Below are 27,576 nucleotides of genomic sequence, written 5' to 3' on the forward strand. Positions count from 1 at the left end.
TTGGGTTAGTCCACTTTGTGGTGTTTTAAGGTGGTAGAACTAGGTCCTCATGGTTTGTTATGAAGGAGGAATCAGAAATTATAAGGGCAAAAGTAGAACAATTAGAATACAAGAGCTAATTATCTGAAGGAGTGGGAGAGACAGGATTGTGAAATTCTAACTGCACGCTCATGAATGGATTATAAAAAATTATTACACTTCTTACTCTGGAACTGAGCTAGAAGTCTGGTTGGTGGGGACGAGCAAACAATGGCCTATTGGATTCAGCATTAATGCATCCAGCTGTAGAGCTTTAATAGTAAATACATCTGTGCCTTAAAAACACCTGCAAAACGCAAACTGCCCGGATAAAGGACACTGACTGAACTGTTAACCAGCTGTGACTCTGATCCAGAGATCTCACCGAAGATAAAATGACGCCCCACCTCACTCACATTTCCTGCATTAATACCAATCAGCACATTTCAATGCCATTCACCATCTGCAAAGCTTGATGTGGCACTAAACAAATGCAACCTTTGGAATTCCCTTTCTCAAAAAGCGCTGGACGCAAAATCTTTAAACATGTTTAGGGCAGAGGAAGATAGATCCTTGCTTACTGAGGGGATGAAAAGCTCTTGGGGATATGCGGGAGTGTAGAATTGAGTTTAAAACCAGATCAGTCATGATTGTATTTTGTTGGAGCAGGTTCAAAGGGCTGAATGTCCTACTCTTGTTCCTTGTTCAAATGCTCAGAATGATTACAGGGCTGCAGCCCATTGACAGTATTTAAGATTGTATCATTAGGGTGGGGAAACATGGTCAAATTATTCATTCAGCCCACCCACCTTGAACTCTCCAGTCTTTTCTAGTCGTCATTTGTCAATTGTTCCATGCACTTTATGTCCCTTTCTTTGGGAGACGCATAAATCTTTCCTTTTTGCATTATCTTTTAATGGTTCCATGGCTATTTTTGGAATTACTGCTCTCATCCACTGAGAGTCTAACGGTGACCATGAAATCGCTGTCGATTGTTGAAAAATCTTACCTGGCTCACTGATGTCCTTCAGGAGAGGAAATCTGCCATCCTTGCCTGGTCTGGTCTACGTGTGACTCCAGAGTCACCGCAATGTGGGTGACTCTGGGGACCCAGGTTTGAATCCTGCCACGGTGGAATTTGAATCCAATAAAAATATGGAATTAAGAGTCTGATGATGTTCCTGAGTTGATCGTAGGAAAAACTCATCTGGTTCACTAATCCTCTTTAGGGAAGGAACTTCGTCACCTGGTCTGGTCTACATGTGACTCCAGACCCACACGAATGTGGCTGACTCTTAACTGCTCTCTGGGCAATTAGGGATGGGCAATACATACTGGCTTGGTCATCAACACCCACATCTCATGAATGAATAAAAATAAAGACTCAGGAACATGTGACACAACTCATCCACAGGCAGTTTCAAAGGTAACACAGTTCCATACCTTTCTGCGCTATTTTTCTGGAGACATGTGTTCAAATCCCACTATGGTAGATCGTGAAACATGAATTTTAAAAATATTGAATTAAAACTAGCCTAACAGTGCCCATGTAACCATTAATGATTATTGTAAAAGCTCATCTGGTTCATTTGTGCCCTTTAGAGAAGGAAACTTCTGTCTTTATCCAGTCTAGCCTACATGAGATTCCAGGCCATTACCAATGTGGTCAATTCTTAACTGCCCTCTGGGAAATTACGGTAATAATTGCTGGTACAGCCAGTGATGCCCACATCCCATGAACAAATAAAAAGCTAACATTGGCTTATATTGAGCCATCATTGATCGGGGTGGCACGGTGGCTCAGTGGTTAGCACTGCTGCCTCACAGCATTCAGGAGCTGGGTTTGATTCTGCCCTCAGGTAACTGTCTGCGTAGAGTTTACACGTTCTCTCTGTATTTGTGCAAGTTTCCTCCGGGTGCTCTGCTTTTCTTCCACACTCCAAAGATGTGCAGGTTAGAAGGATTGACCGTGGGAAATGCAGGGTTACAGGGGTCTCAGTTGGATGCTTTTTGGAGGGTTGGTGTGGACCTGACGGGCTGAATGGCTGACTTCCACACTGTAGAGATTCTATGGTCAAACAGCAACAGGGTTAAACTTCTACCCTTCAAGACTTCTGACTTTCCTAACTGGATAAAGGATGGCCCATTGGCTCAGTTCCTATTCGACAAATAAAAGGAGAACTAAAATTTGAGAGGAACTCATCCCCAGATGTTCTTCGTTGGCTTACAGTGTTTGCTTCAAAAGATTTTTCATTGCATGTCAGAATCTCTGGCAAGGCCATTATTTGATACTCATCAACTAATTGACTCGAAATGATGGTGATGAGTCAACTTCTTGAACCACTGCAGTCCATGAGATGCAGGGACACCCACTCAGGCTTTGGAATCGGTGACAGTGAAGCTGCAGCAATTTATTTCCAAGTCAGGAAGGTGAGTGATTTGGACGGAAACTTGCAGGTGGCTCTTCAGTTCTGAAGAAGGGTCGCTGGGTCTGAAGCATTAATTCTGTTTTCTTTCCACAGAAGCTGGCAGACCTGCTGAGTTTTTTTTTATTGAAAAACAACTTCTGTTTTTGTTGCAGGTAGTGATGTTTCCATGTACTTGCTGATGTTATCCTTGGTGGCGGGCATGGATTTAAGGAACCTTGGTGAATCTGAGGTGCATCTTATAGATGGTACACATTGCAGCTACTAGGGATAGGATGGAGGGGATGAACTTTTAAGAAGTTGGATAGAGTGCCAATTGAGTAAGCTGCTTAGTGCTGAATGCAGCTGAGTTGATCAGTATTGTCAAAGCCAGACTAATTTGTAAAAAAATGTATTCATGATGTGAGACCTTCAATGGCTAAGGTGCACTCATCACCCAACCCTAATTGCCCAGAGGAAATTAAGAGTCAACCACATTGCTGTGGGCCTGGAGTCACACGTAGGCCAGACCAGGTAATGTTGACAGTTCTTTCCTCTGAATGATCCAGATGCATTTTTCCCCAACAATTGGCAACAGATTTGTGGTCATCATTAGATTCTAAATTCCAGACTTTTTTTTTGTTTAATTGAATTCAAATTCCACCACCTGCCATCGTGGGAATCAAACCTGCGTCCCCAGAATGTTACTGGGTCTCTAGACTTACAGCCTACTGATAATACCACTAGGCCACCGTGTCCCCTAAATCCAGGCAAGTGGAAAGTAATCCATCACAGTCCGGGCTTGTGCCTTGTAGACGTGGATTGGTTTTGGAGAATATGGAGCTGCGTCATCTTCCTCAGAATTCCCAGTCTCTGACTTACTTTTGTCGCCACGGTATTTTATGGCTAGTCCAGTTCAGTTTCTGGCTAATGATAACTCTCAAGGCATTGATAGTGAAGGATTCAAAGATGGTAACAACATTGAATGTCATGGAGAGATAATTAGATACTCTACTGTTGGACACTTGCGTGCTGCAAATGTTTAAGGCTGGATGTTGTCTAGGTTTTCGAGTAATTAGACACTGCTCCAGTATCTGAGGTGTCGCGAAAGGTGCTGAACATTGTGCAATCATTGGCGACCATCCCCACTTCTGACCTTCTGGTGGAGGGAAGGTCACTGATGAAGCAGCTGACGATGGCGTGGCCAACGTTTGGGGACTAGACTGCTCAGCTGCTGTGCTGTTCATGCCCCACCTCAGAGGGAAAACGCAAAGCGAAAGTAGGTGAGGTGTTTACCTTTAAACATTGAAGAAAAAGCTGCAACTGTCAAAGATGACATCACCTCTCCGGAAAGCCTTGGAAAACCTTTCGCAATAAGAAACTTGTGGCTTTCCTCAAACTGTGATTTCAGACAGGTGGAGCCACGTTAAACACCTTAATGAATTGACATTTATTGAAGAATAAGATCAACACAAATACAAGAGAGGTGTGTTTCCAGTCTATTTCTGAATGCAAACTGAGTTACAGAAAGTAAAAGCAGAATGTCTTGAGAAAACTTGAAAGAGGTTTGGATTTTGCCAAATGCTTGCATTTCTCCAGGTTTCAATTTGCTTCCTTAAAGTGGGAGAATGGAACGATCTCCATTTGCAGTTTCACCATGTCTCTTACAGAGACGTCTTGACCCTGAGCTGCATACAGCAGTAGTTTTGGTGAGTACAATTGGCTCAGCTCTCCCTCAGCAAGGCTGGAAAGCAGTCCATGTAAACAGACAACTGGGGAGATTGTGTCTGCTACTCAAACTCCAATCAATACTTCCTAGAACCAGCTGTCTGCTAAGGAGGCAGACGTTTGCAGGTCAATGTCACTGGATAATATGAGGAGGTGGGATAAGAGTTTCCTAGAGCAATGCCTTTCCCTGAAAGCTCGTATACGACACAGTTGGCAATATAGTGCACTGGTCAGCCTTCTGTATATCATGGGAAAGTTAACATGGTTAGCCAGACTTTGCACAAGTGCAACCACACAAAATGTTCAATGGCCAACCTCTTAACTATCAACATCCTGGGGGTTACCGTTGACCAGAAACTGAACTGGACTGGGCATACGAATATAGTGCGTACAAGAGCAGGTCAGAGGTTAGGAATACTGCAGTGGGTAAATTACCTCTTGACTCTCCACAGCCTGTCCATCACTTACAAGGCACAGGTCAGTGTGATAGAGTGTCATGGAGTACTCTCTACTTTCCTGGCTGGGTGCAGTTCTAACAACACTCAAGCAGTTTGGCACCGTTCAGGAAAAAGGAGCCCACTTGATTGAGAGATAATGGGAACTGCAGATGCTGGAGAATTCCAAGATAATAAAATGAGAGGCTGGATGAACACAGCAGGCCAAGCAGCATCTCAGGAGCACAAAAGCTGACATTTCAGGCCTAGACCCTTCGTCTAGGCCCGAAACGTCAGCTTTTGTGCTCCTGAGATGCTGCTTGGCCTGCTGTGTTCATCCACCCACTTGATTGACACCACATTCGCAACAATGCACAGTACCAGCAGTATGTACTATCCACAAGATCCACCGTATTATTCACCAAGGCTCATTATACAGTAGCTTCCAAACCCACAACCACTTTCATCTAGAAGGACAAGGGCAACAGATACACAGGGGCACCATCATTCTCCAAGCCAGACACCGTCTTGACTTGGAAACATATTGCCGTTCCTCCAGTGTTGCTGGGTCAAAATCCTGGAATATCCTCCTTACCTGCAATTCAGGAGGGCAGCTCATCACCTCCTCCTCAAAGGGCAAGGTCAGGAGTCACACAACACCAGGTTATGGTCCAACAGGCTTATTTGCAATCACAATCTTTCACAGTACTGCTCCTTTGTCAGGTCACCTGACGAAGGAGCAGTGCTACCAAAGCTTATGATTTCAAATAAACCCCTGTTGGACTATAACCTGGTTTCGTGTGACTCCTGACCTTGTCAACCCCAGTCCAAAAACGGCACCTCCACATCCTCAAAGGGCAACTAGGGATGGACAGCTATTGGTGGTCCAGCCAGTAATGCCCCACATCACATGAATGAATTTAAATAAAACTCAGAGGCTAGAGTCCTAACTGTTGATATTATGTCTGAACAGCAATCAGAACAGAATTTCTTCGGCAACAATTCACGTATGAAAATCAAAACAAATTGAAAGTTTAACCAATAAAAAACTGCTGCGTCCCAAACCTAGCAAAAGGTGAGTGGTTTATTAGAAATGATAAACCAGGAAAATACTTGCAGTTTCAACTGATACTAGACAGGTTGGGGCAAGCCTGCACTGATGCAGAAATTTAAAGGAAAATGAAACGGTAATACAGACAGCAGTTTGAGCTATCATTTACTGCAATCCTGTTTCAAAAAAACACTCTGACACTGCAATACCTCGCATTTCCATCTCTAACTAAGCCAGGTGGCCAATCCATTGCTTTCTGACATTTTTGACGATAATTATGTTTTACGCAAGAACAGTTAACACGCTATGCGGTTAGATTTCAGAAGAACTACCTTCGTTTGATTAGTTGCAGAACTGACATATATTCCAGACGAAGTTGTTCTTACACAGGCTAATGTCTCTCACTCAGTCCCCTGCTTGTGCTGTCTTAGCAGGGATTTTGTGGAGGCTGCCCCCAGTTGCGGCATCATGACCTCTCGTCTGACCCCAAGCCGAGTGTCTGACTTCAAATTCTCACTGACCAAAAAGATCACCCTTTCGGACACCACAGAATCATGTAATCATAGTATTGTGCAGCGCAACACAGAATGTGGTCATTCAGCTCTTTGGGAGTTGGACAATTAGTGCCTATCGCTGCTGGTCCACTGGGCTCATAATCTGCTCCTGTTCCCACCTAAGCCCACTGTATCTTTGTCACCACCCTACACATTCTGGTTATTCAGCTGCTTCTTTGGCTGGCCTCCAGATTCTCCACTGTTTGTGCACACCTGCTCATCCAGGACACTGCCCTTCACTCAGTCAAACTTGCCCAATAATCAGTTCCTTAATGATCTTATTGGCTCCCAATCCTCCAAAGCTTCAAATTTAATACTCGAATCCACTTGCTGGAATATCATTATTCCCTCAATTCTTCCTATGCCTAAAAACCACACCTTGTTGTCACCTCTGAGATGCTTTGGGAGATTTTAAAACACTGAAGGCATTATAGAAATTGTTTATTTCTGTTGGAGATGCCTAAGTATATTTGCACCCTTGCACATTACTTAGGATATGTTGGTACCAGTGATACAGTTTTCGCTTTTGGGACTGTGATTTCTAAATTAAAATGTGCAAGATCGTTGGGGATGAATTGTATCATCACAGTCATCTAGATTAGTGATAGTAGGAACTGCCGATGCTGGAGTCTGAGGTAATAAGGTGTAGAGCTGGATGAACGCAGCAGGCCAAGCAGCATCAGAGGAGCAGGAAAGTTGACGTTTCAAGTCTGGACCCTTCATCAGAAAAAGGGACTGAAGAAGGGTCCAGACCCGAAATGTCAAATTTCCTGCTCCTCCGATGCCATCTGGATTAGTGAATGTTTTACTGGATATTACTCCTTTGAATTGTTTGTTAGCTGCATCATTTCACTCTATCCCATTTCATGGTCAGTCTCAGTGTTTAAATACATCACTTTGAGCAGTGGTTAAAATGGAAAATGCTGCAAAGACACAACAAGTCCACAGGGATTTGTGAAAAGACAAGTTCGTACTTCACATGCTGCTCCTTGATAGAATGGTCTGATGTGAAATATTAACCCACCTGTTGTCTTAATGGTGTCCTTAAAAAGAATCATACTAGACTCAAATATTAACTGTTTCTCTCTCTCCACAGATGCTGCCAGACCTGCTGAGCTTCTCCAGGTACTTTTTGTTTTTTAATTTCAGATTTCCAGCATCCACAGTACTTTGCCCTTTTTGTTCTCTTTATGGGCACCGAGGGACTCTCCTTGAATTACAGAATCTTACAGTGCAGAGCGGGAAAGATGGTGGCACAATGGTAATGTCACTGGGAGAGTGATCCAGCAGCTCCAGGTTAATATTCTGGGATCATGGGTTCACATCTCACTGTGGCTACTTGTGGAAACTGAATTTAATGATTAAGCCTGGAATTGAAAGATAGTGATGCTGTCGTAAAAACTGACCTGGGTCACTGATGCCCATTAGGGAATGAAATCTGCCATCCTTACTTGGTCTGGCCTAAATTTTACTATGGATACACAACAATGTAGTTGGCTCTTAACTGTCCCCTGAAGTGACTGTAAAAGCCACTAGGTTCAAGGAAAATTAGGGATGGGCAATGAATGCTCGCATTGCCATTGACACCCACATTCTATGAAAAAAAATGAAGAGGCCATTCAACCTCTTATCTGTACTGGATCTTACAAAAAACTATCCAATTAGTCACAATTCCCACTCCTTACCCAGCATTGCTTCGAATTTTCAGCCCTTTGAACATTTATCTAAATGCTTATAATGCAATTATTCAATCTGTTTCTATCATCTTTACAAGGAATGCATTCCAGGATACCATTGTCCATTGCCCAAAAAGTATTCTCCCCTTGAACTGCTGTAAATTTCTAGCATCCTCTAGCTCTTTTCTGTTGCTTTACAGCTGCATGTAGTGCTGAGATGGTACAGTGCCCACCACTAACCTGAAGTAGTTGAAGCAGTTACACTTTTGTTTCTCCCTGAATTTGGTCTCCTGACACTTTGAATTGCTGCATTTTCGAGCTGGATTGGAGCTCTTTGAGACACCAATGGAACTGAATAGCACTGCACTTTCTCTTAATAAAAAACAAAAGAACTGTGGATGCTGTAAATCAGGAAACAAAACAAAAATTGCAGGAAAAGCCCAGCTGGTCTGGCAGCATCTGTGAAGGAAAATAAACAGAGTTAACGCTTCAGGTCTGGTGTCCCTTCCTCAGAACTTTATCTTATTCTATTTACAGAAATTAACCTTAAAGTCTGTGTAGTTTCCAAGAATAACTGCAGTCAATTAAAGTAGAACACTGCTGTTGTGACCGTGGAGTTCATAACCGGAAATCAGTCACCAGCTCGGTTCAGAGGCTGTATACTTCCCCATTCATTTCCCTAGCTTTCAGAAGCATAGGCTTTCTCATACTGCTGAGGAATTTTGTCAGAAAATAAACCACCATCACCACCCTCTGTCCTGCCCCTACTCTATCACCTGCCTGGACTCTGCCATCTGTCTGGTCTGGGCTTGCAAAGATATGGCAATATGAGAGATAATGGGAACTGCAGATGCTGGAGAATCCAAGATAATAAAGTGTGAAACTGGATGAACACAGCAGGCCCAGCAGCTTCTCAGGAGCACAAAAGCTGACGTTTCAGGCCTAGACCCTTCATCAGAGATATGAACCTCATTATTAACTTTACTTGTGAATGGCAGACACATGGCTTATCAGCTCAATACATCACAGAGTACTTCACTGTGCAGGTGCTCAGAGGGAAGGAATTGAATGAACTGAGAATGGAAAACCCTGTGCTTTGTTTCTGTGAAAGATGGGTTTAATTTGCCCCGGTAACACTTGTCAAGTGACAGGTTGCGGATGGCTCGAGGTGCTACGCACAGGAACTGGCAGATTGACAGCAATCAGATGAAGAAAAGATGCAATTCATGAATTCAACGATGCTGTAATGATTGGGTGAACTATGACATGTAGGCAATCAGGCACCTGAGAAGGGAAGGGGAGAGAAAGAAAGGAATGGGGAATAGGGAAAACGCACGCGGTGTCTACTTCATTTTACGATGCTAAGAAGCCCTTCCATGAAGTAATTACACAGTACACCAGCACATCTATTGCTGCTTTGATATTAAGGTTACAAATTGAGGTGTGTGCAACTGCTCATCTTTTCATAATCCCAATCGTGTATGCACAGGCTATGTGTTAAACATTAGACATATTACTATCTACAGCAATGACTCAATCCTCATTGAGAAATAGGAGTGGTCTTTTCAAATTTCTTGTTGAGGTGGAGCATTATTCGTTAACACTTCAAACAATTCAAACCCACACAGGGTTGATTTACAGTAACAGGTATTAGTAATCGGTTTTGCTTACTGCTTATAATTGGGTGTTGAATGTCCAACATTCATGTCAGACGTATTAAGTATCACATATCCGCTTGCTGGAGTTTCTAGAGATCTGCAGTGCAGTAAAATCTACATCCAGGAAGTCTGACTGTCAGTTCTTGCATGATTTAACAGCAGACCACGGATAATGGCACACTGTGAAATACAACTTAGACACAAAACAAAATTCACAAACTGTGGGAAGGAAAGGAAACATTTCCAGGACAGCCCTCTTTCTGCAATTCATTCAGTTCTAAAACTGGAGTTATCAAAAATGAAAGGGTTAAAAATAAAAATCTTATATTATCTGAAACAGGCTAGTTCAGGCCTGGGGTTCATATATTGGAAAGATAGTGAATTGGAGCAGGATTAGGCCATTCAGCCCTTTGAGCTATTCAAGTTGATCATTGCTTATCGTTCAACACAGTACCTCATTCTCAATTTCTCCTCATGCACTTTGATCCCTTTAGATCTAAGAGCTGTGTCTATCACCTTCTTGAGGCCACTCAATGCTTTGGCTTCAAGCACTTTCAGTGGTAGAAGTTCACCACTCTCTGTGTGAAGTCTTCAATGGCCTACCTTGTATCATTAGATGGTAGCCTCTAGTCTGCGCCCTCTAGGCATTGCGAACATCCTTCCTACGTTTAACCCTGTCTAGTCCTTTTAAACGTTTATAGGTTTCTATGAGATTCCCCTCATTCTTCTAAACCTCAGTGAATATCGTCCTAGCCAATCCAGTCTGTCTTCATATGTAATTTCTGGGATGGCAGGGCTGAGTCTTGACTAAATCAAAATGGGCAATGACAGAAATCTAAAACCAAAAGCAACACTTGTGTAATAACACAGTGTGGAGCTGGATGAACACAGCAGGCTAAGCACCATCAGAGGAGCAGGAAATCTTGACGTTTCAGTTCGGGACCCTTCTTCAGAAATGGGGGAGGGGAAGGGGATTCTGAAATAAACAAGGAGACAGGGGGAGGTGGATAGAAGATGGATAAAGGAGAAGATAGGGTGAGAGGAGACAGACAGGTCAGAGGCGGGGTTAGAGCCAGTGAAGGTGAATGTAGGTAGGGAGTTGGGGGGGGATAGGTCAGTCCAGGGAGGACAGACAGGTCGGGGGGCAGGATGAGGTTAGTGGGTAGGGGATGGGGGTGGGGCTTGAGGTGGGAGGAATGGTTAGGGAGGCGGGGACTAGTTGGGCTGGTTTTGGCATGTGGTTGGGGGAGGGGAGATTTTGAAGCTTGTGAAATCCACATTGATACCCTTGGGCTGCTGAGTTCCCAAGCAAAATATGAAGGGTCCCAACCTGAAACATCAAGCTTTCCTGCTCCTGTGATACTGCTTGGCCCACTGTGTTCATCCAGCTTCACACCGTGTTATCTCAGATTCTCCAGCATCGGCAGTTCCTACTATCTCTGCAACACTTGTGTAGGTCTGTTTCCATTAAACTTTAGTGTAATTTCTATGTACTTTCTGTAATATCTAGTGTGCTTTTAATTAAAACTATGGAGGAAATAGATAAGATCGAAGCAGGGAGGTGTTTCCACTTGGGGGGGGGGGGTTAAGCCTCAAAATAAGGGGAAGCAGATGGAGGACTAAGTTGAGGAGGAACTTCTTCACCCAAAGGGTTGTGAATCTTAGAACTCCCTGCCCAGTGAAGCATTTTAATCTACCTCATTGAATAAAAGCAAATATAGATAGATTTTTGAATAGTTAGGGAATTAACGATTATGATGAGCAGGTCGTTGGAGCTGAGTTCATGAAAAGATCAGCCATTGATCTTATTGCATGGAAGAGCAGGCTCAAGGGGCCAGATGGCCTGCTTCTCCTCCTATATCTTATGTTCTCATGAAATACTCATGGCTACAATGCTCACATAATCTGAAAATTGATTTCAGGGTGGGGCAAAACTAGCGTTGTTTGGATCATTGCCTGTTCCCTGATTTGCCCCATCAATCACTTCTACAAGTCAATAGTTTCCTCAGTAGTATTGAAGAACATAAAGAGACAGGTTCTGTGGGAGAACAGCTCCTCCAGGCCCACAATGGGTAAGGTTTACTATCTTTAAAAAACGAGAACTGAATCAGTCATGTTTCTCTTTAACCAAACTGATGACAAAACATGAATATTGCTAAATATTCATAAGCTGCCCAGTTTCAAATTTTGCAGAAAAATGAGACATGCTAGCATTATGAGATAGTAAGAACTGCTGATGCTGGAGTTAGAGATAACACAGTGTGGAGCTGGAGGAACACAGCAGGCCAGGCAGCATCAGAGGAGCAGGAAAGTTGACATTTCAGGTCAGGACCCTTCTTCAAAGAGAAAGAAAAATAATTTTCTGTAGAAGGGTCCTGACCCGAAACATCCAGCTTTCCTGCTCCTCCGACGCTGCCATGCTAGCATTATCCTATCTGTAACAATTAGCGCCCATCAGTGTTTTATAAAAATGCTCCAGCAATTACAACACAGATGGAATCCATTTGGCTCACCAAACTTGTATCTGTGTTAATTTAGGTGAGATATTAGCATCATGTTAATGTTGCTGGATTAGTAATCCAGAAACCCATGGTGAGCATGGGGACAGGGTATAAATCCCATCCTGGCAAATGGTGTAATTTAAAATTTAATGAATAGAACCTGGATTTGTTAACTAGTCTCAACAAAATGACCAAAAAACCATCATTGTTTAATGCGAAACCCCAACTGGTTCTCTGCTGTCCTTGAGTGAAGGAAATCCCCAACGTTTACACATTCTGGCCTGGATGTGACTCCAGACCAATAGCAAAGTGGTTGGCTTTTAACTGTCCTTTAAAATTGCCTACTGACACACTCAGTTCAAGGGCGATCAGGGATGGGCAAAAAATACGGCCCAGCCAGCAATGCCCACATACCATGCTAGAAGAAAAAGAATCTTCAATTGTAATTTCTTCTCTAATTCCATAAACCTGGCCATTCTGCATTGCCACAACTTAATTGTCTCATCGAGTGTAGAGAATGAGAAAAAGTCTTTGTGGTTAATTCCCATCAGAGTGGACTACTTGTCTAAAGGTGCTCTCTACAGCTTTATCTCACTCATCCTCATTCACTGAGCTCTTCTGGGTATTCCCAAAGATTCCAACTTGGCGTTCCCCAAAGTGGATGAGTTAGGACCAATCACTCTAAACTTCCAATACAGCGATTCCCCTTCTCTGTTCCTTTATCGAATGACTGTTGCTGAGTCCTGACTCTTTCAATCACCTCCAACTCATCATCCTCTCAGTCTCGTCAGTTCTATCCTGTGGGGCGCTCCCAATGGAACTCTCATGCAGTTGCCGCAGACAGAATAAGGTGTGGAATGAGAGTTGGCCACCAATCCACTGGGGCTGTTCACGCAATGGGGAGACACCGAAGCCCATTAGGGACTCCAACTAATTCACCTCCCAAGGCATTTTCTCCAAGGAAAGTCTGGAATATTCATCCATTATTCAAGTAGGGCTTCTCTCTTTGGAATGTCCCTCATTGCCCACAACACAGGAACCATTGTGTTCTTTGAAGTATTTGATAATTATCACACAGCCTCTAATCCCACTCCTATCAAGACTACTCCTTATGGAAGAGTTATATGGACGGCTTAATTGGCAGCTTTGCTAATGTAAATAAATTCCACATTTCCATTGTTATTTTTATCGTCGATCTTACCTTTAGATTTTTTTTCTTACATTGGATGTTTGTGCACTCAAAGTCCATATTGCATTGAATGCTTGCATCATCTATGGATCTAAGTTAGTGTCATTCAACATATCATTGACTGACAAGGAAGTTAACGTTTGTGGGACAGGCAGCAAAGTGGAGTTAAGGTCACTTTCAGATCAGCCACAATTTTCTTAAACGATAGTGCAAGTTTAAGGGGCTGAATGGTTCACATCTCTTTAACTTTCTTTTCCCCTAATTGATCAGCCTTCTCCAATCAATAGTGGAGTCTGAATTGTCTCTTAATCCTTATTTTCTGCGAAGAATAGTCCCAATTTTCTAGTCTGATTACTGCTGTTGTAATCTCTCATCCATGGAATCAGTTCTGACGAAGGGTCGCCCGATCCAAAACGTTAACTCTGTTTTTACCTTCACAGATGCTGCCAGATCTGCTAAGTTTTTCCAGCAACTTTGCTTTTGTTCCCAATTTACAGCATCTGCAGTTCTTTTGGTCTTTACCCCAGGAATCACGTTTGTAAATCTCACCTAGATCTCCTCCGAAACCTCACAGTTTCCCTAAAATATGCAGATTGGACACAATAATCCAGCTGGGCTGAAATGATCTTTTGGAGTATGTACATTTAGCTTAACTTCCTGGCTTTTGTACTCCAGGCCTCTATATATAAAGTGCAGGATCTCAGATGCTGTTACTCACTGCTCTGTTACCTCTTCCTGACACCTTCAAACATTTGTGTACAAACATTGCAGGCTTGCTCTCTTCTTGTGTGTCTATTAAAATGAAATTATTTAGGATGTCCTCATTCTTCCTAGCAAAATGTATCTCCTCACATTTTTAAATCACTCCACAATATTCTATATTTTTGAGAAACGAAGGCAACCATCCTCATATTGTAAGCCCTTAGACCCCTGTAACCTCGTAGTGGTTTTGTTATGGGAGTACGTGGACTTTAAAAAGCACTTTTCAGTCCTGCAAAGTTTAACAATAATGGAATGCACTGGTAGGTTTTCCAATTCCACGCAGAATTCCGTCTGCTGAATGTTCACACTACATTTTGAGAGTGTGTTAGATCCCGTTGCGATTCATCAAAATCGTTTATTGCTATTCCCCCAACGCCAGTTACAAAAACGGGAGATTTGATGTGCGCTGCCAGGTTAAACAGGAAGTCAGAGTGTGAATGAAACAATATGTGGAGGATATCAGGTAGAGGTCAGTTTAAATGGACCAGAGGTCACACTTCCTTGAAAGCCTCGAACTTCAGCACAGCTGAAAACGTCAACAAGTTAAAAGAAGTACTGTTGTCAAGGCAACAGAAATGACAAGACTCTGCTTTTCTGCCTGTTGAAAATCCAATGTACTAACAAGATGCTGCATTCACAACAATGCATTAAGCCTTTCCCCTGTTTGATACCCCCCACTCCCAGGCTCTCCTCTTTGTAGAAACTGAGGTACATTCGCAGTGACATTTGGGCAGAGTGGAGTTTCTTTTGAGTTTCCTCATGAAACAGCAGCACCAGCCACGGGATTACTTGGCACAGGATATCCTTTGAGAACAAACCATTGACATCTGGCCTTTGGAGAGTCGTGAGAACCAAAAAAGGCCTGACATTCAATCTCGAGTCAAAGAACAACATTCACACTTAGTTGTCAAGGGCCTCGAGGTCAGATGGCAATTTTCTGTGCAATTAATCCCATATTGAGACAATCAATTTAATGTTTAATGCACACAAGATGTTTTCCCAACTACATTTATATTATCATTAGGCCCACAGTTTCCTGTCTCCAGTTCAGGTGGCAGTGGTCAATAGGTTCCCTGTCCATGACACTGGTGATCTTTGACCATGGCATATGTGCCACGTGTTTATCTTCTAAATGTTCCTTAACTCCTCATTAAAGTACTTAGTCTTCTTATATTGCTGTTGCTGTAGGAGCGTGCCAGCAGTCTACATTCTATGCAAATGCTTACAATGAAGGTTTTTGCCACCATCTTCTGTAAGTGCAGGAAACAACAGGGTCTGGTGTGTTAGAGATAGCCTACTTCCTCATCTTGCTAAAAGAGCCTCTTATAGTTAAGAAAATATAGTTTATTGTCCATTAGCAACTAGTTAAGGGTTACACAGGCCTGATAAATATTGTAAACAGAGACTTTGAGGAGGACCGGATGTCAGTGCTCACTCATTTTTGATCCTGAGCTGTTCTCTCCACAAGCATCATACTGGATTGTGCTTATCGTCCTCCTCAGCGTCAACCCTTTCATGAACAACATTGGAAATCAAAAACAGTGACACCAGTTCACACCTAGGCTCATAGAGTCACAGAGTTGTACAGCATGGGAACAGACCTTTCGATCCAACCAATCCACTCCGACCATGTTCCCAAACTAAACTTTGAACTAAACTTGGCCCATATCCCTCCAAGCCTTTCTTATCCATGTATGTATCCAAATGTATTTCAACTGTTGTAACTGTACTGCATCCACCACTTCCTATGGCAGTTCATTCCACACATGAACCAATCTGTGTGTAAAAAAAGTTGCCCCATAACTTTTCTCTGGGCATCAGTAACTCAAGCTAAGCTCACCTGAGCGAAGGGGCTTCCTTCTTCCTTACCAGCCACACAGTCCTTCCCCAGTTTTATACAGCAGGTGTCAGTGCAAATGTTGACCTTTGAGACCCCAAAAAGTCCCTTCAAAAATAGAGACCGACTGAGTATAAATGTGAACTGTATGGATGTGGATGTGTGAGGTTCTTGCTTGTTGAAATGTGTTCCACTTCCAACACAAGCAATAAGCACGCCTTAAAGCTCCAACACTGCTCAGATCACCTGATTCTTTACACTTAGCAATAAAGTGCCAGTAAGTAAACATGTGGGTACACAAAAATTGTGGTTGAATATGGCATGTCGTTGCTGATTCGAACACTGAGCACAAGTAAAAAGATCATTTATAGATTTGGAAAAATGGGGCCATCTTGCATGGCAGTTTGACTTGTACACTGTAAATTATGGCAAGTGAATAACTAGCCATCCATTATCTACACTGAAATTTAAAACGCTCAAAAAGAAATATTGTCACTGTCCATTTCTTAAATGACTCCCTTGCTGTAATAAAGCATCGACTGCAGATTGGGAGTGTTCACTTACATTATTGGGATCAAATTCCAGCGGATGAGGACATTTCTTAGGACCGGACCAGAAAAGTACTCCTGACGGTGTAAGCTGGAATAAGATAAGGAATTTTATTAGGTTGAAATCCAGCATTGGCAAACTCAATCCAAACAAAGTGCTATTGCATAAGTGATCACTGCAAGCATTTTAACACATGATATTTGAAAACGTCTTTGATACCTGAGCACAAGTGCCAAATTTTACCTTCGCCTTCAAAATAAAAACAAACTTCCAAATTCCAGTTTCCTCACACAACAGTTTGCTTTCACTAACTATTTAACAGTGAGGCCTAACATGATCAACTGATAAATTCGTATCATTGCCAATTAAAAGTGAACCTGCAACTCTGAATGGTACGACGATTACAGAGACAAGTTCAACTTGTAAGAAGAATTTGTATTTCTGTAGGACCTTGCGCAACCTTCCAAAGCAATGTGAAGCCAAAGAAACACTTTTGAAGGGGCGCCACTGTTGAAATGTCGGAGTAAACAATGACTAACTGAATTGTTCTAATAAAATCAGATGCTGGAGGTCTGATTAAAACAAAGTGCTGGTGAAACTGGTGAAACTCAGCAGGTCTGGCAGCATTAGTGCAGAGAGAAACAGAAATGAGTCCATTAGTAACTCTTCTTATTTTCTAAACTGGGGAAGTTAATTTGTTTATTTTCTCCACTGCCAGACCTGACTTTTCCAAGACAACAGTCCTGGGGTCCATGCATGATGCCAAACAGCTAAACATTGCATTGCTTCCGATAAAATGATCTAAATTGCTCCAAAGTAAATCAATTGCTATTCTCAGCAATCAAAAATCTTTGCACTGCGGTTCTGGATTGAAGCGAGTTGCAGGAATGCATTACGGGGGCAATAATGTAAAAGGTTGCATGCTTTTTTTGCAAACTCTTTGATGGCTGCCAATTGTACTCTAGTCCCTTCTCTGAGGAAATATCCATTTACAAAATGATTGCTGACTGATTATTCAACTAAATGGGGCATCATGACTTAGCTCAGTACCATTTCCATCCAGCAACCACATGGGTGCACTTCCCACCGTCAGAGAACAATGACGAACAGTGCAATCCGTGGAAAATTTTTTCCAGCTCTGGGAATTTCAACCTTGTGTATCATTGTCACGGGTGAGATAAGTAACCTCAGCATAGACAGGACACTTATCACTGAAGGAAAAACGGGTTAAGAATAATGTTTAGAAATAAATGCATAGGATCTATACAAGTCACGTCAGCCCAGTGTGCATCAAGAGCAAGGTATACTGGATTTTCTGTTGGGGATCCTAGTATTTGTCTTAGCTGCTAATATATTAACTAGGTGAGCACAAAGGCAGGTTGAGTACTTTGCTCTAACTGGTTAGGTGTAGATATTTTCCTAATCAACCTGTTCAGAGATATTCATACGCATCATTAGACCAGGTGGGACTTGAACCAGGCCTCCTGATTCATAAGTCGGGTCACTACAACTGCACCACAAGAGGACCAACTGGTTAGGTCTATTTTTAAAAAAAAAGTTTTATTTTTTGTTAAAGGTTTAGATCCAAAGACTGTGGCAAATCTACCACAGCCTCATTACTGTGGATTGATCATTAACTCTGACTTCAGATTGGTTTTATTGTACAAGATGATTGTTTGCTCTTGTACAAAATTGCTTGTTTGTTAAAAGTGTAATTACCACCTACAAGCATCAAAACACACCAATGGGCGGATTTTATCAAGGAAGCTAAACAAGTACTTGATGGAGTCCATAATGAGGCTCGCTAAAAGCCTGCATGCTTGGGTTTAAAGCAGTATTGAGCTGCTGTTTAGTACAATAGATTTTACTATTGTGATAAAGGGAAATGTACATGTTAATTGTGCTTGGTAACATTCCAGCGCATGCAGTACTTGATTTAAGTTCTTATCTGTATCATACACTTTAATCTACTATCAAGCCCTGATGTACTAATTTCACAACATAGGGGCACAGAGTCTTGATGTTCAAAGCCAATCAGTATTCATTTGAGTGTCTTTCAAGTGATCTGCCAGTCAGACACCATTGAATGAATTAGATTTGCTATTAATGGGTCTCAGCAGAATAGATTTGCTTAGGAGGGTCTTTGTTGAGCAGTCATAATGTCTCTACCTCTAAGTCGGAAGGTCTGGATTCAAGTTCCAGCTGCTTCAGAGGTGTCGCAACATCTCTGAAAAGATTGCATAGAAAGCATCCAGGCTCAGTGTAAAACATTCTAAAGGAATTCTCATCAAGTTCTCAATCAACATTGCTGATTCATCTCAGAGACTCTACAATGAAGATGCCTAACACTGTGGTCTAATATCTGCTACTCTGGGGGATATGGGCGTGAATCCTACACATGAGTTGAAATTAGACCCACTGTTAATTTTCCACTGAGACAGTATTCGTCCATAGCCTGAGATAACTGGTACAGGTTTAATATCAATTTGGGATGATGAACCCATTACAAAATGCAAGAATAGACAACACTTAAAAAAGTCCCTTTGAACCAAATGGCCCAAGCTACTTAAAGAGATATTTTCTAATTGCAGGTGGGATTTGAATCCAGGCCTCTCAGTCCTGAGATAGGGACTTTATCCCTGTACCACCACAGTTCCTTCAGGTTACATCTCATGCTGCATTTAAGTTTCCTTTCACCTTCTGACATTCAACCTCAATCAGCACTTTCTTCTGTTCCTTTCTCCCTCACATTTTCCTGACTTCCTCTCAAAAGCATCCTTTCCTTGCACCTCACCTACTTCTTGCGATAACAAGTTTCAAATTCTAATAAGACCACAAGACATAGAGCAAAAATTAGGCCCTTTGGCCCATCAAGTCTAATCCACCATTCAATCATGTCTGATAAGTTCCTCGACCCCATTATCTTGCTTTCTCCCTGTAACCCTTGATTCCCTTGATAGTCAAGAACCTATCTATCCCAGTCTTAAATGTACTTAATGACCTGGCCTCCACTGCCCTCTGTGGCAGTGAATTCCATAGACTCACCACTCTCTGGCTGAAGAAGTTTCTCTTTATCTCTGATCTAAAAGGTCTTCCCTTTACTCTAAGGCTGTGTCCTCGGGGTCTAGTCTCTTCTACCAGTGGAAGTATCTTCCCAACATCCACTCTGTCCAGTCCATTCAGTATTCTGAAAGTTTCAATTAGATCCCCCCTCATCCGTCTAAACTCCAATGAGCATAGGCCCAGAGTCCTCAAACATTCCTCATATGTTAAGCAAACACTTAACTCTTTGGATGAGAAGTTTGCCCTGAGTTCTCAATTGGTCTTAACTACAACTGTCTCATAATGAGAGCCCATAGATTTGGGCCTATCTTCAAGTGGAAACAATTTCTCTATTACATCCCTGTGAAATCCTTTCACAATCCTAAAACTCTCTATCAGATTACCACTTAGCCCTATCAGAGATAGTAGGAACTGCCGATGCTGGAGTCTGAGATAACAAGGTGTGGAGCTGGATGAGCACAGCAGGCCAGACAGCATCAGAGGAGCAGGAAAGCTGACGCTTCGGGTCTGGGCCCTTCTTCAGAAAAAGGCTTACCACTTAGCTTTAGCTTTTCCACATGAGCTCCATGAGACATCAAAATAATTACATTAAAACGATATCATGAATGGAATGCACACTCTAAAATAGGATATTTCATACAATTAGTTCTCCAATTTTGAAGGGATGGGAGGTTTTGAAAATATCCTGATGGATTTAAATGGGGAGGCGTTTAGGAATAAGAGTCTAGATTGTAAGGATATGATGACTGAAGCTATACTCCCACCAGTGAAGTAGGGAAGGGCAATAATGGCATTATGGTATTGTCAATGGACTCACAATCTCGAGGTCCAAGCTAATGCCTTGGAGACATGAGTTTGAGTCCTGGCATTGCAGCTGGTGGAATTTAAATTCAATGAATAAAATCTAGAATTGAAAGCCAGCCTCATAAATGCTGTTCTACCGCATGAAACAACGGACTGTTGTAAAAGTCCATCTCTTTCACTGCCCTTTAGGGATGGAATTCTGCCATTCTTACCAGGTCTGGCTTACATGAGATGCCTGACATGCAGCAATGCGGTTCACACCAATCTGGTCTCTGAAATGACCAAGGAAGCCACTTAGATGATTAATGTTGGTCTTGCCAGTGATGTTCATATTCCATGAATTAGTAAATTAAACATAAAAGCTAGAGTTTAAATAACAGATGTAGTAAGCCAGGAGACTGGGCTACCAACAATTACAGAAGGAGGGGTGGACGGGTTGCTTAGGCTACTGGTGTATTCCCAGGAGGATAGGACCTTTAGCAGTGATTATTTGAGGTATTTCAAGATGATTGAAGAGTTTTAAAGGGCAGAGAGAGAAAAACTACTTTCTCTGATTGTGAGTGTAGACTATATGCAATACAAGCTTAAAATTATAGCTAGGTTAATGCGGGACACTAAACACTTTGTCAAACAAAAGATAGTGAAAACTTGGAAGTTTCTTTTCTGAAACACCGTTCAGAGACTCAGTTGAAAACATAATGACTCAGATTGATAGGCTTATGTTAGATAAAGGGAAGTAAGGATTTTAGATCAAGGTTTGTAGATAGAACTAAGTTACACGTCAGTTACATATGATGGCACATGATGTTTGTACAGTGGTCAATCACCCCTTGTTTCCATGAGACATCCAAGAATGCTCAAGTAAAATGCAGGAAAGTGGATGCGAGGAATGTTAGATCAGCCATGATCCTATTGAATGGCAGAACAGGGTTGAGGGGTGGAACAGCCTACTTCTGTTCCTATATCTTATGGTCTTAGTGAGGAAGAGATTTAGAAGCCAGTTTGTGGAGGCATACCAAGACCACATTCATACAGTCATAGAGATGTACAGCATAGAAACAGACCCTTTGGTCCAACTTGTCCATGCCAACCAGATATCCTAAATTAATCTAGTCCCATTTTCCAGCATTTGGCCCATATCCCGCAAAACCCCTCATGTGGCTCTCAATTTGGAAAGATGGTGCTTCGCTGATTGGAGAAGTGGAATGCAGAAGAATAGAGGTAATAGGCAGACAAAAAGGAAGTATGGGAGATGAACAGAATGTCTTCAGTTGGGCTTTGGAAAGCGGGAAGAGAGCTCTTGCTGGGAAGGAGCTGAAAGGGCAGTGCCAGTGATGGAGTGAAGGGGATAAAGAATGATAAACAGATTTGGTGTAAAAGCAAAAGCAAAAGCAGCCTTGAGGGTGAGTGAGATCATTGAGTTAAGATATTGTATTTTATAAGGGTTGGAGGAGGCAGGGTATTGCTTGCTTCCCTCCCCACACTGAGAAATATTGGCCTTCAGCCAACTGATTTTAAAAAAGCTGCCCCACGGCAACGATACACTGGGAGCAGCCTCAGTAAGCAGTGAGCGGGATGTCTGTTCTCAGGGAATAAAGATCCAGTTCCTCAAGATCTGCCAGCCCATCTGAATTGTCCCAGCGGTGCCAGTGTTCAGCTGTGGCCTCTGCTGCAACTTAAAGTCATCCCAGAGAAAGTGGAATTAAAAGTAAAGGACTGCAGATGCTGGAAATCCAAAACAAATAGACAGAAAGCCGGAGAAACTGAGCAGCATCTGTGGGAGAAAGATACAGAACTAATGTTTTGAGTCCACTATGACTCTGCTTTAAAACAGAATACAAATGCTGGGCTCACACTTATTCTGTGAATTTCAGTCTCTGACGGATGAGGGACAATGGGCATGGGGGAGCAGGAGGCATCTCTGTAGGCTGGGCACGGAGCTGGGTGGGGAGGAATAAAGGGGAGGTACCATCTTGTTGTGAGGAGGTTGCGTCTGGGAATTAGAGGACACCCCTCCAAAAGGAGATACCTCGCTCTGCTTTTCGTATGAGGTTGTGAATGAGCACTGGCCTCCATCATTCCATTATCCCCTCCTGCCCCTCCACCACCGTATTTCAGTGACAAAGGCAGAGTTGAAGGGCCTCAAACAGGCTTGAGCCAGCCTGAGGCCTATTCACCCTCAGAGGATTCAAGGTTGGATGGGTATTGTTAGGGGGAAAAGTAAAAATTTCCCTCGTCCCAGAGGACTTTAGGCTAGTTTCTGATTAGGGAGAAACAACTTGTGCTGAGTTTAACCCGAGGGATACTATGCCTCAGTTGAGGGGCAACATTGAAATTGTGAGACCATTGTGGTGACCTAAGCTGGTCCAGTAATTGAACTCATGCTGTCGGATTTGGAAACCAGCATCATAAACCAGCCATCCAACCAACTGAGCGAACTGACCTGATAACTGCAGGAAGGTTGTAGGTTGGCCAACTGTTCTAGTTTATTTTCAAGGAATGGGGTGGACATCAGACTCCCCTGTAGGTGTGAGCTTTGTATTGAGAAAGTGAGAGTTTTGGTAACAAAGTGTGGAGCTGGATGAACACAGCAGGCCAAGCAGCATCTCAGGAGCACAAAAGCTGATGTTTCAGGCCTAGACCCCTCTAATGAAGGGTCTAGGCCCGAAACGTCAGCTTTTGTGCTCCTGAGATGCTGCTTGGCCTGCTGTGTTCATCCAGCTCCACACTTTGTTATCTTGGATTCTCCAGCATCTGCAGTTCCCATTATCTCTGAGAGTTTTGGTGTTGATTTTTAGAGGCTAAGAATCCCAGTGAAACCTTCACTAACCAGTGCCATGCTGCAAGGGAAAGGGTGGAACTGTGGCATTCTAAACAATTTACTGCTTTCAGAAAGTTAGAGTGAAGAGATGAAGTGCAATACCAAAATGTTCTATGGTAATGCCTATCAAGTGAGGTTAACACACCATTTTCACAGATTCAGGAACTGCCCGGCAATTTACACAACACATTTTACTTGATTCGCATTGCCTGGTTTTGCCCGAAGTCTCTGGTGCTGAATAAAAAGTAAAACTCTTCGCATCACTTGGAATTTCTAAACTCAAACCCTTAACAAGACAAAAAATTGTTTTTAACAGCAAGAATTCCGTCTATAACATCTGGCTGCTCTTGCATGTTAAAAGCCTGACCCAACGGTACTTTTGTTTTGGTATGTGGGGCTGGTATGGATGAGGGGGTGGGTAGAAGGGGAGGGGGTTACGGCCACTGAGAGCTATATTTTCCAGATTACATCCTGCTTTTAAATCTGCAATCTATCCTCCCCAGCCTCCGACTGCACACGTGCCAACACAAAGCCTCTTGTTTTCATTCTGGATTAACCTTTCCTTCTCCTGCCCCTAGCGCAATGTCACAAAAGACCAATGTGTAACAGTGAGCTCACAGGAGGTAGGGAGGCCTCACCAGCTGGTGTTCATTTAGCCTTTCAATGAATTAAAAAATAAGCATTATTCAGCTCGTGGCACCTGAGCCAGATTGTGTTTTTGACAGGAAAGAATTTGATACTGGAAAAGCTAAGACAGAAAAGTCGAAAAATCTCACAGTTGCTTTGTTTGGGCTCTGGCTGGTGTTGTGATATGATGTGTGAGCACCCTTTATAGAATCCATCTTAACCTACTGCCGATACAAACTTTGGCAAAATAAGACATATGAGTTCCATGACTTGTTGGCAGTCTGAAACAACACTGATAGGATTTGGATGGACTATCCTGAGCTCCCAGTGAACACTGTCTGAATCAAAGAAAGACCAAGTTACCACATTCTTACCAGACCCATTGGCTGCTCTCTCATTAGAGAGACATAGCTGGTGCTAGCTTAGCTTGGGGATCACCACACCTCAGGTGATGGGACAGGTTGAGAAAGAGAGACTTTCATAGCCAGCGTGGGAATTGTTGGTATCACTCCGCATTTTAAACCAGCCTTCCAGGCAACTGCGCTAACTGACTACATCCACACCCTTCCCCCTCCACGGCATAGATTCAAATGAAGAACCCATAAATGTAGTTTCATCGTTATTGTGTGTAACTGGTATGTTTGCATTTTGAAGAAAAAAGTAACAACTGGAACCTGACTAACTCCACAAGAATACAATTATGTCAATGGGAGCAACATGGCAATCCAAAAAGATATGAATGAATTAATTTAAAATTAAGTTACTAGCTTCCCTTTTAGGAAAGAGGGTCAGTCCCCTCCTAAGCTTCTTCACTCCCCTTCCAATCTCTGTAACCTCCTCCAGCTCTACAACCCTTCGAGATCATCACTCACCTCAACCTTACAACTATGGCCTCGTTCGCATTCCTGATCACCTTCTCTCCATTATTGGCAGCTGTGTTTTCTGCTGTTTATTGACCACATTCAGGAACTCCCCCCTTCAATCTCTCCATCTGTCTCTCTCTCATTTAGGACATTCCTTAAAACCTTTTTCATTGACCAAGCTTTTGATTGCTTGTTCTAACGGCTCCTTGTGTGGTTCATTGTCAAATTTTGTTAAAGCTGGCTCCCAAGAAACTACTCTGAGGCATTAGATATATGCAAGTTATAGCAAAAGGGTTCCAGAAGTGCAAGAGAGCCATCATGTAAAGAAATGAGATGAGCCTGGCATCAGCCATCCCATCCTCTCCCCTCACTACCGTTTGCACCCACTACCATGTTTTTTGCATTCACAAGAAGAGGGCATCACTGGCCATTTATCACCCATCCCTAATTGCCCAGAGGGAAGTTAGGAAGCAACCACATTGTTATGGGTGTGGAGTCACACATAGGCCGGACCTGGTAAGGATGGCAGTTTCCTTCCCTAAAGGACATTAGTGAACCAGATGGGCTTTTTCTGACAATCTACAGAAGTGTCATGATCATCATTAGACTCTTAATTCCAGTTTTTTTTTTAAGTTTTGAATTCATATTCCACCATCTGCTGTGACAAAATTCAAACCCAGGTCCCTGAGCATTACCTGGGTCCCCAGAATAATAGTCTAGAGGTAATACCACCAGGCCATCAGCTATCTTTAAAATAAATTTGGGTGGCATGGTGGCTCAGTGGTTAGCACTGCAGCCTCACAGCGCCAGGGGCCCGGGTTCGATTCTAGCCTCGGGCGACTGTCTGTGCGGAGTTTGCACATTCTCCCCATGTCCGCGTGGGTTTCCTCCAGGTGCTCCGGTTTCCTCCCACAGTCCAAAGATGTGCAGGCCAGGTGGATTGGCCATGCTAAATTGCCCATAGTGTTCAGGGGTGTGTGGGTTATAGGGGGATGGGTCTGGGTGGGATGCTTCAAGGGGAGGTGTGGGCTTGTTGGGCCGAAGGGCCTGTTTCCACACTGCAGGTAATGTAATCTAAGTAGCTGGGACCTGGATTGTCAGTTTGATTGAGACATTATCCCACTCTAAGTGTTAGTAATGTGCCTGATTTAGGAACAGGAGTAGGCCATTTGGCCCCAAAAGCCTGTTCAAACATTCAGGACTGACCTGATTACTCCACATTCCTGCCTATCTCTGGTCACCTCCAGCCTCTTGATGTGTCAAGGATTTGTCTACCTCTGTGTCCATTGTCATTTGAGGGGGAGAATTCCAAAGATTCATGGAGTGGCACGGTGGCTCAGTGGTTAACACTGCTGCCTCATAGCGCCAGAGACTAAGGTTCAATTTCACCCCCAGGGACTGTCTATGTGGAGTTTGCACGTTCTCCCTGTGTCGGTGGAGGTTTCCTCCCACAGTCTAAACATGTGCAGGTTGGTGGATTGGCCATGGTGGCTTGGCCCATAATGTCCAGGGATGTGCAGGCCCTAGATGAGCAATACAGAGTTACAGCAATGGGATAGGGAAGTGGATCTGGGAGGGATAGTCTCTGGAGGGCATTTGAGCTAGATGGGCTGAGTGGCCTACTTCCACACTGCCAGGATTCTATCACTCATGGCCCTCTGTGAGAAATCTCCTTATCTCTGTCTTAATTTACTGACTCTTTGTTTGTAAACAGTGACAACCCCTCCAGTTCTACATTCTCTCAGCAGGAACCATTCTTTCCATACCCACACCATCAAAAACACCCTAGGAGCTGAGGAAACCCGTGAGGACCGAAATGTTAACTCTGATTTTTTCTTCACAGATGCTGCCAGGCCTGCTGAACTTTTCCAGCAACTTCTGTTTTTGTCCCTTAGGAGTTTACAAGTTTCAATCAATACACCTCATGTGCTTCAAAAACTCCAGCAGACGCAAGCGTTGTGTATGTCATGCAGTATTTGATGGGTCAAAGCATTCCTCACCACTTTTCATGCAGAATTTATTTTGTCCTAATGAAGGTTTTTCGAATGACTGTGAACTCCAAAGTTACAGGGGAAACAGCAAGCTGAACCAGACAATAACGGGAAAATATCTTGTGGAGTTAGTACAGACATATTGGCTGAATGGCCTTGTGTATGGTTGGGCTTCAGGCGTGAAACATGGTCCTGGCAAATGAATAGCAGTCCATGATGCAGCTGGCTTTCCAGTGGTTTTGCTCGCAATATCCCTATACCTTTCCAAATGAAGGGTTACACTCTGCTCATGGCAGTTCCACATGCTTTGCAAAATTAAGCAGCTGGTAATATATCTTTGCTTGCCAGGAAAATTTTCCAAAATAAATTCTGATTTGTTGTGGGGGTGGTGGACAAGATTGTTACGGGAGGGGGAGGATTTGCAGACATCAAGATAAGGATGGAAAGTGCGAGAGAATTAAGAATTTCTTGGCATGAAACATTGGGTACTGGGGTCAGTCAGTTCACATCAACAGCAGGAGATTACCTGCAGACTACACTCTCCACACAGTGTCTTGCAAGCTGACAGATTGTCAGTTTGAATCGTCCATTACCCCAGCTTGTCATTCTCCCAGTTCCCCGAGTAATGTATAGGGTCTCTTCTGGTACTGTCCCTGCCTCTGGGAACCAGAGCCCTGGAGTTGAGATCCACTCTGTCCCAGATATTTGTCACAGCATCTCTAAGCAGGTTGACTGAAAATCTCTAGATGTATCATAAATATGGCAGGAGTGGTGGGGGTGGGTGGGGAGGTGTCCAAGTTCCTTGTCTATTCCTGGAGGGATTATCACAAGTGACATTCTTGAATCTGTTCAACGTTCAGGTGAGAACTGGTAAGTAGTGAGTAACAGAAAGAATCTAAATGTCACCCTCGATATTCGACAACATTGCTAAATCCTCCACCATAGGGCACGTCACTGACCAGACATCAAACTGGACGAGTGATATTAGTATCATGGCTACAACAGCAGGACTGAGGCTGGGAATTCTGCTGCAAATAAATCACCT

At 43.1% G+C, this 27,576-nt stretch overlaps 1 protein-coding gene across 1 annotated transcript in view; it reads right to left on the reverse strand.

Moving 5' to 3' along the window:
* Window positions 1-27,576, reverse strand: part of uba1 (ubiquitin-like modifier activating enzyme 1) — a 296,167-nt gene that overhangs the window by 150,505 nt on the left and 118,086 nt on the right. The window contains exon 18 of the mRNA XM_048547326.2: window positions 16,378-16,452. Within this exon, the coding sequence (XP_048403283.1) occupies window positions 16,378-16,452 (75 nt within the window). The remainder of the gene's footprint in view (window positions 1-16,377; window positions 16,453-27,576) is intronic.

The sequence above is a fragment of the Stegostoma tigrinum genome, chromosome 11 (assembly GCF_030684315.1).
Source record: "Stegostoma tigrinum isolate sSteTig4 chromosome 11, sSteTig4.hap1, whole genome shotgun sequence".
NCBI lineage: Eukaryota > Metazoa > Chordata > Chondrichthyes > Orectolobiformes > Stegostomatidae > Stegostoma > Stegostoma tigrinum.